This window comes from Sugiyamaella lignohabitans, chromosome B (genome assembly GCF_001640025.1).
Source record: "Sugiyamaella lignohabitans strain CBS 10342 chromosome B, complete sequence".
Taxonomy (NCBI): Eukaryota; Fungi; Ascomycota; class Dipodascomycetes; order Dipodascales; family Trichomonascaceae; genus Sugiyamaella; species Sugiyamaella lignohabitans.
The window spans coordinates 2,007,323-2,024,090 of record NC_031674.1 but is presented as its reverse complement, the minus strand read 5'-3'; the positions used below and the strand labels follow the sequence as shown (position 1 = coordinate 2,024,090).

Below are 16,768 nucleotides of genomic sequence, written 5' to 3'. Positions count from 1 at the left end.
TGAGTCACTCCTCGTTACTCCTCGCTTGGCTAGTTGGCATGGCACCTCTCAGTGCATTGCCTTGAATAACACTGCCAGAATCATACGAATCAGGGCTGATCAAAAGCCTGAATGTTTCTGTTGCCAATAATAATAATAATACTCGGGCACGTTGCTCTGACTCCGACTTTGATGTTTACAACCCATGTCATATACCATGCCTGGAATACCTAGCTTGTCTTTTGTCTCTAACTCTGGCTCTCGCTTGTTTGCTCCTGGCTAAATGTAACAACCGCCTCAGCTGGGAAACAGCCTCCCGGTTGTTAACCAGGGCGTTTACGTCGTGTGAGATTAATGTGCGATTATTTTTTATCTACATAGTCCACTCGATGCAGTGAGTTGGTTGTATATTCTCGGCCCATATGGCGGTTTACACTGTCCGATACGGTCTAGACTAGTTTGTTCTAGCTTCTGTTACTTTTCACTGTAGTTTATCACAATTTCGGCATGTCATTCCAGATTCCCAGCTCACAAATTGTGCCGAAACAGCCAGATTACACGAATTGGACTAACCGTTTTCAACGCTAGTCAGTTCTGATGGTTTCTTGGCCGATTGACTCACCTAACAAGCGATTGAGATAATTACCTGTAAAATGGAGATGGCGCTACTATCTGACACTGACGGTGTCTTTGAAATCTAGCCAACTTGGTGAATTAACATATTTCCGTATTAGGTAATATTCCTTCCTGGTTGAGTATCATGCATAGGCGGTTGTGGTGATATGTACATTCTCATGCATGTCTAGTACATTATCGTATTCCAAATAACTAATTAATTATTATTATTATCACTGAGCCGAGAACTCAGGGGGCTTGTCTGTACAGTTAATAGGAAACGAATGATATACGCTGGGAATATTTTGCATGTACTATGTAACTATCCAAGAGTCTATTGAGCTCTGAGGGGTCCTATCAAACCGCAAAAATCCCAACTGTTCAATGTTAGTTATATGACAGTGGTATAGCGAACGATGTATACTAGTATATTCAACTTGAATGTCAAGATAGCTTCGACTTGTTTTCTGGTCTATGTCTAAAATAAATGAAAAATAAACATAGATACGATTTCAGGAAGATAAGCTAGTTGAACGGTACTCATTTCTCTTCCATATACACTAAGACGTGAGAAATCTGTTTTTGAGCAAAAGATATATATCTCTCTATATACATATATGCAAACTGGAGAACTTGACGATTTTTAACAATGCAAAGACGCTGATGAGCTCTAGCAGCAGCCACTTATTTTCTTGGTGGAGGCAGAGCAAGTTGTTCTCGTGGAGCCGGAAGTGCCTTTACAAATTCGCGGACAGTGATTTCACACTTAACCTCGCGACACAGATCACGGCGTTCGGATGCTGGTAGTAATGGCAGGAACTCCACACCCGTCGACCTCTCAACAGACTCAATGGGAACATAAAAGCTCTTTAATGGAGTGTTGTTATCAATTTTCTCGTTAGGAAGAACAAACGCGCCAATTGCGACTCCCTTGGGGGATCCTAATGCGGGAGACGGGTTCTCACCGACAATGATCTTAAAAAAATGGGTAGGTACTGCAATATTTGGAGGATTTCCAATTACCTCATAACTGACACGCCATTTTCCGTCACTGTCCTTCTTAGGCAAATAAAGTGGTCCAGTAACAATACGTACTGATGCATAGGAATCAGTGAGCTTACGACAAAAATGCTCAAAATGAGCCCAATAGTCACGATTGAACCCATCACCCACTTGAGGACACATATTAGTAAGAAAAAAGGTCTCATCCATGGCATTTTGAGAAAATTTAGCATCAGCAGCTGGAGCCTGATGGCCACGGTCGTAACCACTGCGGAAATAGTCTCGTAACTGACCGCGGAATAGAGCTGGTACTGCAGTATCCTCCTTAAAAATGCTCGAACCACGATCTCCGTCTCGAACCTTTAAAGACTGTCCCGTAATATGTTCAATTACCCATGCTGGATTGCGAGTTTTACGGTCATAACAACTAATAAACTGTTCTCTGCTGGCAATATCGTGCACTGGTCCAGGAAATCCATACTTCTGAAAATACTCTGCCGGGTTTACCAACGACGATCTCACTACTGCACCAGCCCGGGACAGTTCTGGAGTCAATGGAATGGTCCCCACCACCTCCGAAGTGTTCGTAGTGGTAGTAGTCTCGGTCTTTTTACCCCACAACATTTTCGCTACTCAACTTGGAACTGTAAACAAATGAGCTGATCAAAAAATTGCTATCACGCATATTGCGGTTAGGGCACGCAGGGTCCAGGTCCCTTTCTGCCTCCGGCAGCTGGGGCTTCGCCCCAGACCCCGTGGCTCCTGCTTCGCAGGAGTTTGCTGGCACCGTCGACGTAACGACTCGAGCGTAGTGAGAGGAGCCACGGGGTCTGGGGCACAGCCCCAGCCGCCGGAGGCAAACCGTCAGTAAGTAAATATTGCAGTTTATTCGGGTCTTATGTGAAGGATTTGAGCTGGATATGAGTCTGGGCCGAATTGTCGGGGTCGGTAGAGGTTGAGGGAGCTGATGTTTTGCTTCCTCCGACCAGTGTTTGCTCGAGAATCTCTCTTTGATACTGGCTGAGATCGTTCTGGACAATGGCTTTGAAGGCCGCGCCATCATGTGCTGCCAGCTCTAGGAGAGTCTTTTTGCCGTAGGCCTGTCGCTGCTGAATGGGAATTCCAGTAGTGTTGTCGGCCAGGAAATATGCTAATGCTGGCAATGCAATTGCTAGGCCGTGGGCCACTACAAGTTGTTAGTAAGACAAATCCAAATATGGTTCTGATGATATGATGCATTGAGAGCATTTGCTACTTACCTTGTGAACCAGTCAATGCCAGTACAAAGCCTGCTAGAACGTCATTGACAAGCTTCGAAATTATGTACACCTCAGCGGGCTTGTCTTCTTCTTCAAAGCCATGGCCACTGGTGATAAGAGAAATCAAAGGAGGGAATGCGCTTTCTGAAAGTACTTTTCCTGCCCGGGTGTTCACGGTGGCTACTAACACTGTCTTTGCACAGCTGGAAACAGTGGCCGATAGGCTGGGAATAGATAGGTTTTCGGCAAGAAGTTCACCCAGGTCGGTCAAACTAGATGTTTCTGACTGGAGTGAATCTTTACAGACGGTGATAATGACGACTGCTGATAGCAAGCAGTTGCGTCGTCGTGCCAAAGCACCGTCAGTTGTGTCTTTGGTGTTCTTCAACAAACTTATGATTTTTGAGAATGCAGTGACGACGGCCTGGTCAATGACTTGTTCGTCGTCAATACTCGACTCTCTTGTTTTCATCATCATTTGTAGTAGGCGTTTGTGTACGACAAGTAGACCAGGGATTACCAGGCTTTGACACCTATCATCTTCAAGAAGCTTTTCAAACACATATAATAAACACGCATAAAGATCCACTTTGATGACTTTTGGAAATACCTGTATCATATCCACCAAAGACTCCACACAATCTTTAATGAAGCCAGCAGTGACAGGAGTCTCTACAAATTTATCTTGAGCTGTTTCGGAATCGGATAGTGCTGGGAACATTGTAGTGATGGGCAACATGGCCAATCTAAACAGCTCAAAAAGCTGGTCAACGCTTTCTGGGATTTCATCTTCTTCCTCCTCGGGACCAGCTGTGATTTTAGCTCGGCCGGGGTGATTCAAACATACACCATGTGCTATAGAGACTACTGCCCGTTGCTCTTCGAGTGCTCCAGTTAGCACTATCCTATCCAAAACATCGATTGTTTCTGCTAGGATCTCGTCTTTGTAGATAGCGACTCCACTGACAGACCGGTGAAGAATTCGTTTCAGTGCCAGTAGTACTCTTAGACGCTGGTCTGATGTTGTTGCCAGCTTGGAATTGCTTGTGCCTAGAGATTGAGTAGGTCTCACCAAGGCTTCGAAACACAGTCCAAACAAAACAAAAAAGAAGGCGGCTGGCTCGCTGCTGTACTTGATGTCATCAGAGATTCCACCACTGTTATCAGAAATCTTCTCCTTTTCGTGAAGAATGGTGAACACGTTATCACTGTCTTCTTCGATCAATGAAGCAATTGCGTCGACGAGTTGAAGCCATGACTGCTGATACGTTGGCAAGATACTAGATCGAGACAAGGATGAGTACATTTGATCAATCGAACCAGTAAGCGATCCGCTTGACGATGACAGCCCTGTCGACTGTACTGGTTCAAATCGAAGTCGTGCGAAGTCTCGTAATGCCTGAATCCATAATGGCAGTAAAGTTGGGATATATGGCTTCACAACATCTACCAGATATTCCTGTCCAGGGTTTACACTGGACACCTGAAGTTCAGCCCATAAAGACAAAATAGCCAGTCGCAACATGACCTGAGAATTGGGGCTTGGAACTTTCAAGTCACCGAGCATAATCTGTGGCCCTGAACAGGTTTCTAAAGCTGTTGTGAGTAACTTCAAAATACGGCCCATTCGTGAGACATCCTTGATGATTCCGCTACCAATGAATGTAGCACACACTTTAATGGCTCTATACGCCAAGTCAGGGGAGCTATCTGCTGAAAAGGCTGGCGTCAACGCACTGCTGATTTGCGCTTGATACTGCTCCAGTAATGAAGCCTCTCTAAAATCTGGATCTACCACATCTTGTAATTCTGCTAGGATCTCATCTAATAGCCCCAAACCAAGTAGTCGTAGCTCCAGAACAGAAGCTGTAGAGCTTGAAAAGGCAATTTTGATAATGTCACCTATCCTAGGGATAATAACACTCTTTTCACGGTCTTGCAGCGACTTTCCTCTCAGCAGCAGCTGTACCAGTTTGTGTAAACACTCAGTTGCCAGTGCCCTTGTTTGCCAACGTAATGGTTCATTCGCGAAAGAGGCGTCCTTACCATTACTACCAGCGGCTCCATCAGAGTCAGATACGGTAAACGAAGTTCCTTCCTCATCACCTAGTTCTAGAGCATTGGTGGCTGCTTGATTTGTATCCTCTCTATCTTGCTCAGCAACAAACATGGTTCTCGACTTCGTCAAGATTGCCTGCACCCTTGATATCCAGTCAAACGGGCGATCCACACCAGTCTGATCAAGCCAGTATTCAATAAATTTCCGCAATGGTTTGTTGTCTGGACTCTGGTCAAAAGCCACCCATATATGCTTATCCAAACCAGGTCCTGCCAGTTGGAAAATATGATTACCTTGGGTCCGAATAAGTTGATAAAGCCCATCGATTGCCACATCTCGCAAAAGGTCATTATCGGTTTTCATCAAATCAGAGTGCATTCTTCTTGTGTATGCCTCTATATTAATACTGGCAGGAGCAAAGATAGTCAGTTCTTGAATGCAACGGGACGATTCTAAAACAACGCTGTTGTATTCAGAAACTTCAAACAGTCGAATTAGCGCAAGCACCGTTGCCATATTCTTTTGGCTCGCCTGGAGATCTGGTCCCAAAAGTGTAATCAGAGCACACACACATCTTGCAATTACTTTTGTTGTTGGCAACTCAACACCTAAATTGCTCGATACTGCAGACATAGTCTCGTCACTATGGCTTTCCAAAAGATACAGTTTATTAAGCGTTGACAGGGTGGACGATGCATAGCCCATAAAACTCATTCCCGTATTTTCGATGGTAACTGAAATCGACTCGAGAGCCCAGAAATGTACCGTTGGATGCGGATCATTAGCCAAGGACATGAGAACACCCAAAATAGTTTTGAGATGAATTCCAGCAAACATTCCTCCCACGTACTTCAAGATATATCCAAGGGCTAGTGAGTTTCCGGCTCGACTATTGGGGTCTCTATTTGACACAATCTCATCAATAAGAGACTTGATCACCTCAGCCGCCATGGTAGACGAACCGATAAAGCAAAGAATTCCCAGACCCTGAGCAGCGACACTTCTGATTGCTGAATTGCCGTCTCGCAGCCCGAACTTGATAATATCAAGGAAAATCTTCAACACACGTGTTGCTTTCAATGCTTCACGCCGTGGTTGTCCAGACGAGGTTTTTCCGTTCAGAGAGTATCGAAGAGCAGAAAATACTGCGACAATGGAGTTTACAGTAACAGCATCTTTCCTTCCAGATTTTCGATTCTGGCTTCCAGTGGCAGTCGCTGCCAATACATACGTTCTCAATTGATCAAGAATACTCTCTTGAACCTTTGGAAGTTGTAATGGAAGCAGCGTTACAAAGAGATCGATGGAAAAGTCGACAATTGATGTGGCAACAGGCACGCTTTGTGATAAAGCCACGCCTAATATAGTCTTGTCAGATAACAAAACCTTGTCAGCGTCAAATTCTGGCGAGTCGAGGATTGGTTTGCTGATATCTACTTCTAATTTTGCAGCCCAGTCCAATTCAGACAACCACTTCTGTTCACTCTGATCCGAGGTTATGCCAAAAAAGACGTCGTTCAGATTGCGACCGTTAATCTTGCTGGTGAGTCCAAATGCATGGTTGTCCGCCACTTCCCATATCGATTCAATGGCTCCAGTAGCAGTAGCAATGGCAGTACTCATTTCAGCCGAACTGCTCCGTTCAGGGTCGGCAAATGTCGACAGAGCGCTGGTAAGAATATTTGCATTGAACCGCTCATTGCCAAATTGCTTTACGTCAATGTGATCATACTGACTCAAACTAATATAGCACTGATATACTCGTCGCTTTACCATCATATCACAATATTCTAACGAAAGCGATTTGTCCAAGCGGTGTGATAGGTCATCGTCGGCAAGCTTCTTAGATGGAATGGATGATGAAAAGGACAGTACGTTTTCAAGAATAGTGGCAATTCTCTTTGCCATGTCTGGGGTTACCAATTGCGAATTGTGGATTAAAAAAGAAGAAATAGATGTCAACGCACTATACCTCACCAAAAGTAGGTAATTCAGTTCCAAGTTATTGGTATCAGCAAGCTGTTCTTTTCCAACTGGTCGGTGTAAAGCGTTCTTCCACAGTAGCAGCAATTGTGATAAATGAACCTTGACAAAGCTTGGACCCAGAGCCATCAGACCGCTTACCAATAACCAACCAACTTGAACTTGTACAGCAACAGTCGTCACATTACCACCTTTTTTTAGTAAAGAAGTAGCTGTGGTGAAGACACGAGCAGCTAGTTCAAGCGAAGAATATTGTGGGTACTTTTGAGTGATTCCTGACAGCACCGAAGTCATGTAAGCATGACCCAGTACCCTGTCGGCGAGTGACTGCGGTTGCTCATTACTAGCACCGACAGCTGCAGGTTGTGGAGACTGGGTTGGTGAAGCACTTCCCAGCTCCTTATTTATGTGATTCAGTCCCAACATGAGCAAAGGTAACAGATGCGAAGGTGACTTTTCAACAAACGATTTCAAACATAAACAAGCCGACACCTTTACTGAATAGCTTGGATAAACTAACAACTTCAGTAAACTTCCCTCTAATAGATCAGCTACTGCAGCCACAGCTGGTCCTAACGAGTCAATCAAACTAGCAATGCATTTCAGGGTCGCTACAAGTGGTTCCTTCATTGGATCATTTGAATCTTTCAAACTGCTAGATGGAGTAGTGGTCTTGTAATACTTTTGTAAAATATCACTGACAAGTAATTTGATTGCCGAAATCTGACCAAACTCACCGAGAATTTTCTCTGAAATAATCGAATCAAGTAGGAAGTGGATATGGTTTTTAGCCATAATGCTCTTATATTTGTTGTTGCGAATGCCAGTATTGGACAACAAGTCTACTAGCAACACCTTTGAAATAATTGCGTACTTGGTCTCTATCACGGTGCTAGGTGTGTTCATAAATAAATACGCCAGTGTCTGTACAACGCCGACTTTTGTGCGAGTAGTGGTAGTGGATGATGTGCTCGTATAAATGGAAGCTAGAAGTGCCAAAGAATCGTCAAAAGGCAGAGAATAGTATACAGCTTGTTTCGTTTTAGCCGGTCCGCTACCAGCAGATGGAGCAGGAGACGCAGTTTTCTGTCTGCTGACAGAACTGCCACTGTCATCAGCGTCGTCATCCTTGTCTTTAGACTTCTTAGCTTTGGCGACTGCTGCTTTTTGAGCTGCTAACATTGCAGCCTCTTCTTCCTTCGATTGAACAAGATTGTTAAGCTGAATCAGGGCATTGGAAAACGCGCGAGCAGCAGCCTGGCGAACCACGCCAAATGGCGATTCCAGAGCTTTCAAGTAAAGAGACTTGAGAGAATCGAAATCAGAGCTAGTCTTGAATACAATTCTCTGTGAAACAAGTGCTCCGAACAGGTTAAACGCAGCAGCGGCCACTTTGGCCGACCTGTCCCCGACGAGAACTCGAGCCTGTTTCCACAAGTCTTTAGTCAGACTATCATCAAAAGTATCCCCAGCCGATGCACAGACGCTCGTCAGAGCCTCCAAAAGCGAGTACCTGAATCCCGTATGCTATAACTGTTAGGGATATGTCCACAGTCCAGTCTTTCGTAGACAGAGTCTGGCCAACCAGGAGTCGAAATCATCCACTTTTCACCGACAAAACTGTACTACTTACATTTGCAGCCGCCTTGAAATTCTTGACCAGCGACATCACCGTCAATGGGACCAAAGAAACAACCTATCCTATCGTTAATATCCCACTCATCTCGGACTCGCATCCCCTACTTACATTATGTCCTGCTACCCTGTAAATAGAACTCAACGCAGCAACTGACAAACTGCGAGCTGTTAGCTAAAACTCGAACTCTGGGACCTGCCTCCGGCGGCTGGGGCTCTGCCCCAGACCCCGTAGCTCCTCTCGCTCCGCTCGAGTCGGTCCGTCGGTAGTCCAGATATCTCCTGCGAAGCAGGGGCCACGGGGTCTGGGGCGGAGCCCCAGCCGCCGGAGGCACAATCCACATCACCGACTTACTGTTTGAGCTCGGTGTACTTGTCAGATTTGCCAGCATTGACATGAGCCAGCAGTTTGTTCGTAGTTTCGTAGAGCTCTGTGCTGGCATTCGCGCTGTAGATGATCTCGTATGTTTTGGCGATGGCCGTTCGAATGGCCTTTGTGGTCAGTTGTTCTTTTTCTTCTTTCGATTTGACAATAAAATCAATTAGAAAACCCAATTCTGTAGCCACAAACCGCTGGTGGTCGCCGGTAAGAGTGGTTCGGTCGTATTTCTTGAGCTCGCCAATGACGTCAGAAAGCCACGAAAGTACCAATTGTGGCTGTTTTTCGCTGGGAATCGCTTTGATTCCGGAATCTTCAAACGTCAGTGCATGTAGCCCATCGTACCTGGTACCATTGGATCCAGAACTATCCCCTGACATTTCGCAAATTCCGACTTTCAACTCTCTAAACTATCAGGATCATGAACCGGTGTTTTGATCAACTGGTCACCGAGTCCTGAATTTCACATGGGTTAGGGCTCACTTCTCAGGGGTAATGTCCTATTTCGTCATAAATTCGACTATTTATACGATCTCGAGCCTTCTTCTTCATACTGACAATGTTAAATCAGTATATAAATATATAACAGCTCAAACATCTTCAAAAAGAAAGCAAATGGACGGCAAAAAGAGAACTACAACACCTTTTGTTCACGCCTGGTCTCCCACGGCATTACTGATAAAGGCTCTTCGAGGCTTAAATACGATTGATCGGACGGGAAATCTTGCGTTTCTCGAGATATGGCCGTAGCTGGTACTCACAACTGGCACAGGTACTGTGGTTAGAAATGACAGGTGCCTCCGGCGGCTGGGGCTCCGCCCCAGACCCCTGTTGCTACTCTCGCTTCGCTCGAGTAGTTACGTACAGAATCTGACAATTACTTAGTGGAGAGTGGCTTTGGGATTTGAGAATGGCATTGGTCGCCAGAGAGCCGTATTTTCTTCGCCAAGTCCATTTACAAGTTCCATGTCAGAGTCCAAACGGATCTGCCGCATTTACCGTTATCATGCATGACAGCTGTGGAATGCTTATCAAGTGTCAATATACGAGATACCTGTTCTTGGGTTCCAAATTTCTACAATTTCTGTAAATTATAACACAGCTCTCATCTTCAATTCAACTCTCTTCACCTACTATAGCAAGTCCCATTCCTAGTACAGTAACGGACGTCGGAGCCTATTAGAGATGTATACCACTGGCCAGCTTCAAAATGAGAAACGGTCGTCCTCAGTCAAGTCCCATGTACCGATATATTTAACTGTTGGCAACAATTACTTAACATGAAATGCTTCTGTTATCTGGAACAATCGCTTTGATTCGCAAGTGATTAGCCAACGATTAGGTAAGCGGATCGGAGAATTAATAGCTCCAGCTTTTATGCTTGATGTCACTCTTCCGTTAAGTCAGGGACTTCGATTAGACATGTATTATGTCACCCGCGGGTGAGTTTCCAGCGTTGCATGATCGAGACCCTGGATATCTCCCCTGCAGAACAGTCGGTTACAGATAGCCGGCGGGGTTGCAGCGCTAATGTCTAATCTCGTGCATCGAAACAATGAGATACGATGGTATGTCAACAGAGTCACGTAAATAATTAGTAAAATGAGATTGCAACGTCGAATCCAGATGCAAATGGTCCAGAATCTGTCAAATTATCTTACATCTCCGAACCAATAACGTCAAAAAGTGACACATCATCCAACCTCAATTAAAAAACCAGTGCCCTTCCAAAACTCTAGGAAGTTACCCACTCATTCAAAAGCCCTTCCTGCCGACGCCCGACTCGAGCGAAGCGAGAGGAGCCCTGGGGTCTGGGGCGTAGCCCCAGCCGCCGGAGGCACGACCGTCGGCCGAGCTTACACCAGCTCAGGGGGTTTCATGCAGGGTAGCGGGTTCTAGAACGTGGAATCCGTCTACCGCAAAGGTCGCCCGCGGCTGGATGTAGTCGGATAAATGCGATTAGGGCATATTGACAAAGCACGTAATGAACTTCGGAGCAACGAGAACCTCCTAGCCCTAACAAGATGGAAGGGTATATATACTGTGGGGTTCTCGTCAGTTTGACTTGTAGTTTTTTCATCACTCAACAAACAACAAACAAACCAAGAGAACCTCAATTGCAATAGCAATTTCTTATTTGAATACTTACAAGACTCAATTCCCACACAAATCATCAACAATGTCTCTTTCTGCCGGTTCCGAGTTCCCCAAGGGCGTTAAGTTCGCCTATGTTCCCTTCCAAGAGGAGCAACAAGGTGTTCTTGCTTGCGGTATCCCAATTCCCTATGATACTGACAAGAAATTCGCTGGTAAGAAGGTTGTAATTGTCGCAGTTCCCGGTGCTTTTACTCCTACCTGTACTGCCAACCACATTCCTCCTTTCATCTCCAAGCTTGCCGAGTTCAAGGCCAAGGGCGTTGACCAAGTAATTGTCCTTTCTGCCAATGATCCATTTGTCCAATCTGCTTGGGGTAAGGCTCTTGGTGTCAAGAACAACGACATCATCTTTGCTTCTGATGGTAATGCTGCTTTCTCCAAGTCAATTGGTCAAACTCTCGACTTGACTGACAAGGGCTTGGGCATTCGTACTAGCAGATACGCCATCATTGTCGACGATGGCAAGGTTGTTTACAACGAGCAAGAGCCTGGTGCTGATGTCAGTGTATCCGGAGCCGACGCTGTTCTTGCCAAGCTCTAAATATTTAGTAGGTCGTTTAACTGGTAGGTTATTTGCTATGGTTAATATTATAGTAGATAGTTCGCCGCTAGCCTATTTGTTATATCGCATTAGCCATTCATTACAGAATAATATAATCTAGTATTTCACAATATAACTTCGCCGTCTTGTTTGTCAGGGGAACATCCGCTGGATGTAGTCCTCATTAAAGACAGTAATGGCGGTTTCCAAAAGCCGTTGTACGTTGACGCCATGTCGTCTGTCTTGACTGTGAGCTGTTAGCATGAGTATGTTATGTGAGACTGTCTAGATCGATAAACCCATGTGTTTTATAGGCACTTACTAAATTATTGCACCCTTCAAAGCATAGGTAGGGAAACCAAGTGAATTGTGCCTGTTGACGGAGGTGATATAGACGTCGACTTTCGTAGATGTGCCAATTAAATGTTTCCTGAGGAGGTCGCTGATTTGCTCATGAACTTCACCCACATCTTTGCAGTTAGCATGGCCCGTTTTAACAGATTCTGCAAACATCTTAGCAGCGTCAAGAATGTCGGTCAATTCAGCTTGCTTCTGAACTATGTATACATCTAAGATGCCGGGATTCAAGTTTACTTTTTGTTTAGACTCTTGAACAGGTTCAGAAAGTGTGGATGCCACGATATTAGAAAGGGACTCTTCCGACTTTGGGACTGCCAGTCTCTTTGAGACAGTTCTACCTTCACTCAAAGTATGTACAAGCACCGTTTTTGGGAACGCAGATTTCACAGTTTGCAACTTGTCGTTCACCTTCTGCAACAATTGGTCAATATTTTGTGCCAGATTACCTGTCTTTTCAAATACGGTCAACTTGCAAATCTTGGTCAGTGAGCTCCCAACCACAAAGTCGGAAACTTCTTCACACAAAAGATGCAACTGCCGCTCATGATGCTCTCGTTCTGCTTGTTCGAATTTCTGAACTATCTGGCGGTGTGCCTCTAATTCCTCGGTTGGAGGTTCCAGAACTGTGCCGTTAGCAAGCCTGCGTTTTCTCGGCCGTGGAGGTGGAGGCGGCATCACCAGCATCTCATACTCAACCGACGTAGCAACGTGAACTGGAAAATACACTGTTGCTTTATTGATTCCTTTGGACCAGTTGTCCCAATCGGTCTGGATAGCCTCCTCCATAGTAGCCTGCTTTCTACTTCTACCAGAGAAGAACGTGTACCGACGGTTAATCAGTACACCCCAGACAGACCGTAATACACTCTTAATGGCCGACCGAATGACATTTATAACCCATGGAGACCCCTTCCATGTTGATGGCTGAACCGAAGGAGACTGTATGATCATATCTATCTGGTGGATCCGCGGATCTGATGCCTCACCGGTAGCATGACTTTGGCGGCCCCTCATGAAAAAGCGACCCACAAAATTACTATCGCTAAATTTTCGTGGTGTAATATTGGTACCATCGGAAGTACCAATACTGGACAAACTAGGACTATCGTAAACAAAAGCACCCAAATCTCTGAGCCCGTTATGAATGAAGTCCTTAGCACTCGGACTGAGCTCTTTATACCAACCAATCAGGGATAACATGGCATTAAGAAATCGACGAAATATACTGAATTTGAGTAGTGACATTGTACTAGGGCTACGACCACTGAAAAACTGAAAATTTGAACCTGGCGGGAATAAAGTATCAATATCGAACCCCTTGTATTTCGTTCCCCTCACGCCAAAAGTTTTTGGAGTGAGCATCTCAAACTCCGGAATAACCAGTTTAGGGACCTGCTGAGGAGAAAGCATGGCGCCGAATCGTTTCTTACCAAAACCACGCGATACTTAGTGTTCACGTAGAGCAGAAAGTGTATATAACACTAGTGAAAGGTTGTATCAGATCCTGATCCCTTGCATGCATTCATCAACCCTGACAGATCTGCATGATTGATCACATTCGGAAATTTCAGGGGGACGAGACTTGGCCTTCGGCGGCTGGGGCTCTGTCCCACACCCCGTATCTCGCTTCGGTCGTTCCGAAACACTTACCACACAGCATCTTATCTGAAAATTGCTTGGAATCCATATTTCTCAGGCATGGTTTTGATGTTATGGGCACCAGCGCTCAGCTTTGAGGCGAGCTGTTTATACCTCTAAATTTCATGTCAATGCTAAATTATCATTACAAATCCCTATAAAAATGCAGGTATGGTTACTCAGTGGGAAGGTAGCGGTTGGCCAGTCGGGCAGCTTTGAACCTGCTTACCTTCACTTCTGTGCCGTCTTCATTAAGAGGCTCAAAAATCTGCTCCTGATCGGTCTTCTTGAAGCCACCAGACGAGCCAATAAGTTTCTGTCTCAAACGCTGGTATTCTTCAGCAATCTCTCGTCTTGATATTTTTTGATCATAGTCTTCATCGTCCAAATCATCATCGGCTTCGTTTTCGTCTTGGTCTCTCTCGTATACACTAGTAGACAGAATTGGCCTCTCTACGTTTTCTTCTGCCTGGCTGTCATCACTGTCATCAACGTCATCAAATCCCTCTCTGTCATGCAAGGCCAAAAAGTCCTCATCTGGGATAAGTGCTTTGTCAAAGTGTTCGGCCGCCAAATCGTAAATATCATCACGAAACGGTCTATTGGCGGGAGTAGTAGCCAACCCACTCGTCTCTGGGGTATCATCTTCCTCCTCCGGTAGGCTAAGTCCTGCCCTAGGATTCATGGGAACCGCCTTTTGTGGGCCTCTCTTGATTACTGGTTGCTGGAAAATCCGACGGTTGGCTACAGATGGCCCGATATTAACCTTGGGTTTGCTAACTTCCTGGGTTACTGGACGTTCTACAGGTCGCTCTACTATGTGAGACACAGGTCTTTCCACAATATCAGACACTGGTCTCTCCACAATATCAGAAACTGGTCTTTCCACAATATCAGATACTGGTCTTTCCGCAATATCAGAAACTGGTCTTTCCGCAATATCAGAAACTGGTCTTTCCACAATCTGAGAAACAGGTCTTTCCACAATATCAGAAACAGGTCTTTCCACAATATCAGATACTGGTCTTTCCGCAATATCAGAAACAGGTCTTTCCACAATATCAGAAACAGGTCTCTCAGTAACATCTGACACAGGACGAACCGCATTAGACGAAATTACTGTTGCATCTTCATATCCTTTTGTCAGCTTCAACTTTCCCTTGCCTTTGAGACTGGAGCGTCCAGCTTTAAATCTTGAAACTTTTTCTTTTGCGACCGGCTCTTCTTCCTCATCTTCCCAGCCATCATTATCCGGTTGGTTTATTCTCTCTCCAATGTTATAAGTCTTAATTTCAAGATTGGGAGAGAAGTTAACTTTCTTTTTATCGGTCTGTCCGGAAGCTTCAGCGGGGGGTTTCGCAAATGGGAATAGACTTCCTCGTGTGCGGCCATACTCATCTTCATCTTCATCATCATCATCATCTTCTTCTTCTTCTTCACCCTCCTCATCTTCTTCATATTGTTCATCGCCAGAGTAGTCTTCCTCATCATTGAGCTGATCAGCAATCAATTCTAACTCCAACATATGCTCCGGGTGAATCAAATTTGTACTAGAGTTCTCTGACCCAGCAGTATCTACATGTTCAGCAATCTCTCTTGTATCTTGAGACTCACTCAAAACTTCAGGTTCAGAGCCGTGACTGGCATTTGCCTTCTTTTCTGGACTGCTATCTGAGGTCGACGCTTGAACTATGCTTTCAGTCTTGGGCTTTACAATCTTAGTAGCCTCTTCTTTTTTCAGCTTGGCAGTAGTGGAATTGGACTTTGTACTACTTCCACTACTTGACCCAGAGTTCTTGACTATAGTTCCAAACACCTTAGGTGTGTTGGCTGGAGGTCGCTCTGGACCATACACAGGCTTTTCTGCAGAGGCAGCGTGTGATGAGTTATCTAGCTCAACTATACGGTCTCCATTAGTAATATTATCTTTCTCTGTCAGTCTGCTCAGCTCGTCTTCCCGTTGTTGAATTATTCGAGAGAGATGGTCCTGTGCAAAAGCTCTCAGCTCGTGGTTTTTGTTTTGAGGTTCAACCGAAGAAGATATGACATTTCCATCTTCGTCGAGCTCTTCTCGAATGTCCATCATTGGCAATCCTTCCGAGGTGAAAAACTCGGAATCATCGATTTGGTAGGGGTCAGAGGAGTCGGCTGAAGCGATGCTAGAGTTGGAACTGGTGCTGGATGCAGGCGTGGCCGATTGAACAGTGGAAGGGGCCAGCGGGACATTTTTATTTTGTGTAATAGGAGTTGAAGATGAAGTTATAGATGGCGCAGGTGCAGCTTTAGCACTAGAAGAAGATGAAGAAGACGAGTGTGTGGATGTTGTAGCAATTGTCGGCTTGACTGAATTATCGGTCTTTAGAATACCTTTTGATTTGCTGAGTTTCTCGTGACTTTGAGAGCTCTTAGTCTCTTCTTTTGTCTTGACTTCTGCTGTATTTCGTGCCACTGGAGTAGAATTACCACTTTTTTCGGTGTTAATAGATTGGACAAGAACGGACTGTTCCGTACCAGTTGCGAGTCTCTCGACATCTTTAACAGCCTTTCGGGCCAGTGCAAGCCGTTCAAGTTCGATTCTCATATCATCTTCAATAACAGCTATTCTCCGATCAAGAAAATCCAGTGTTTCCTGGACAGTCAGGTCTGCAAAATACGAATCCCCCAATTCAACGGTAATATGTGAACCATCTTTACTTCGTGCAGTGAACTTGTCGGGTGAAGTTTTAATTTTTAAGCTTAAATCCAAGTATTGCGAGTATCTTTTTTGCAACGAGGCAAATCTCGTCTGCATAACCTCAATGCCGTGATTGAAATTTACTGTTAAAGATGTCATCTCACGGCAATTAAAGCTGTGTATAGATTGTAAATTTACCAAATAATTCGGCTTACATGAGGAAGATGGGTCTGGAAAAATCTCGATATTAGGGTTCAATTTGCACGAAGATCTCCAGGGGTAATGGTAAACATCGTCAATCATCAACATCAATCATCTACATCATCCTCAATCATCAACATCGATCACCAACATCAATCCTCAATCACCAACATCGATCATCAACATCAATCCTCAATCCTCAATCATCAACATCGATCATCAACATCTATCATCAATCATCAACTTCAACAGTCCGACGTCAACGCATTATATCTTGAAAAATTGT

General features: G+C 44.9%; 6 protein-coding genes across 6 annotated transcripts; 1 reads left to right on the top strand and 5 right to left on the bottom strand.

Annotated features, from left to right (window-relative positions):
- Positions 1 to 1,278: 1,278 nt before the first annotated feature.
- On the bottom strand, positions 1,279 to 2,220 carry NUC1 (Nuc1p; the record flags this gene model as incomplete). Its single annotated transcript, XM_018879594.1, has 1 exon — positions 1,279 to 2,220. The coding sequence occupies one exon, from the start codon at positions 2,218 to 2,220 to the stop codon at positions 1,279 to 1,281; it is 942 nt and encodes a 313-aa protein (XP_018737496.1).
- A 627-nt stretch (positions 2,221 to 2,847) lies between these two features.
- LAA1 (Laa1p) lies at positions 2,848 to 8,079 on the bottom strand (the record flags this gene model as incomplete). Its single annotated transcript, XM_018879593.1, has 1 exon — positions 2,848 to 8,079. One exon carries the CDS (start codon positions 8,077 to 8,079, stop codon positions 2,848 to 2,850), a length of 5,232 nt encoding a protein of 1,743 aa, XP_018737495.1.
- An 804-nt stretch (positions 8,080 to 8,883) lies between these two features.
- Positions 8,884 to 9,291, bottom strand: AWJ20_2637 (uncharacterized protein; the record flags this gene model as incomplete). The annotated part of the gene is made up of 1 exon (XM_018879592.1): positions 8,884 to 9,291. One exon carries the CDS (start codon positions 9,289 to 9,291, stop codon positions 8,884 to 8,886), a length of 408 nt encoding a protein of 135 aa, XP_018737494.1.
- A 1,799-nt stretch (positions 9,292 to 11,090) lies between these two features.
- AHP1 (Ahp1p) lies at positions 11,091 to 11,609 on the top strand (the record flags this gene model as incomplete). Its single annotated transcript, XM_018879590.1, has 1 exon — positions 11,091 to 11,609. The coding sequence occupies one exon, from the start codon at positions 11,091 to 11,093 to the stop codon at positions 11,607 to 11,609; it is 519 nt and encodes a 172-aa protein (XP_018737492.1).
- AWJ20_2636 (uncharacterized protein) lies at positions 11,195 to 11,416 on the bottom strand (the record flags this gene model as incomplete). The annotated part of the gene is made up of 1 exon (XM_018879591.1): positions 11,195 to 11,416. The coding sequence occupies one exon, from the start codon at positions 11,414 to 11,416 to the stop codon at positions 11,195 to 11,197; it is 222 nt and encodes a 73-aa protein (XP_018737493.1).
- A 2,173-nt stretch (positions 11,610 to 13,782) lies between the features above and the next one.
- Positions 13,783 to 16,440, bottom strand: AWJ20_2634 (uncharacterized protein; the record flags this gene model as incomplete). Its single annotated transcript, XM_018879589.1, has 1 exon — positions 13,783 to 16,440. One exon carries the CDS (start codon positions 16,438 to 16,440, stop codon positions 13,783 to 13,785), a length of 2,658 nt encoding a protein of 885 aa, XP_018737491.1.
- Positions 16,441 to 16,768: the final 328 nt, after the last annotated feature.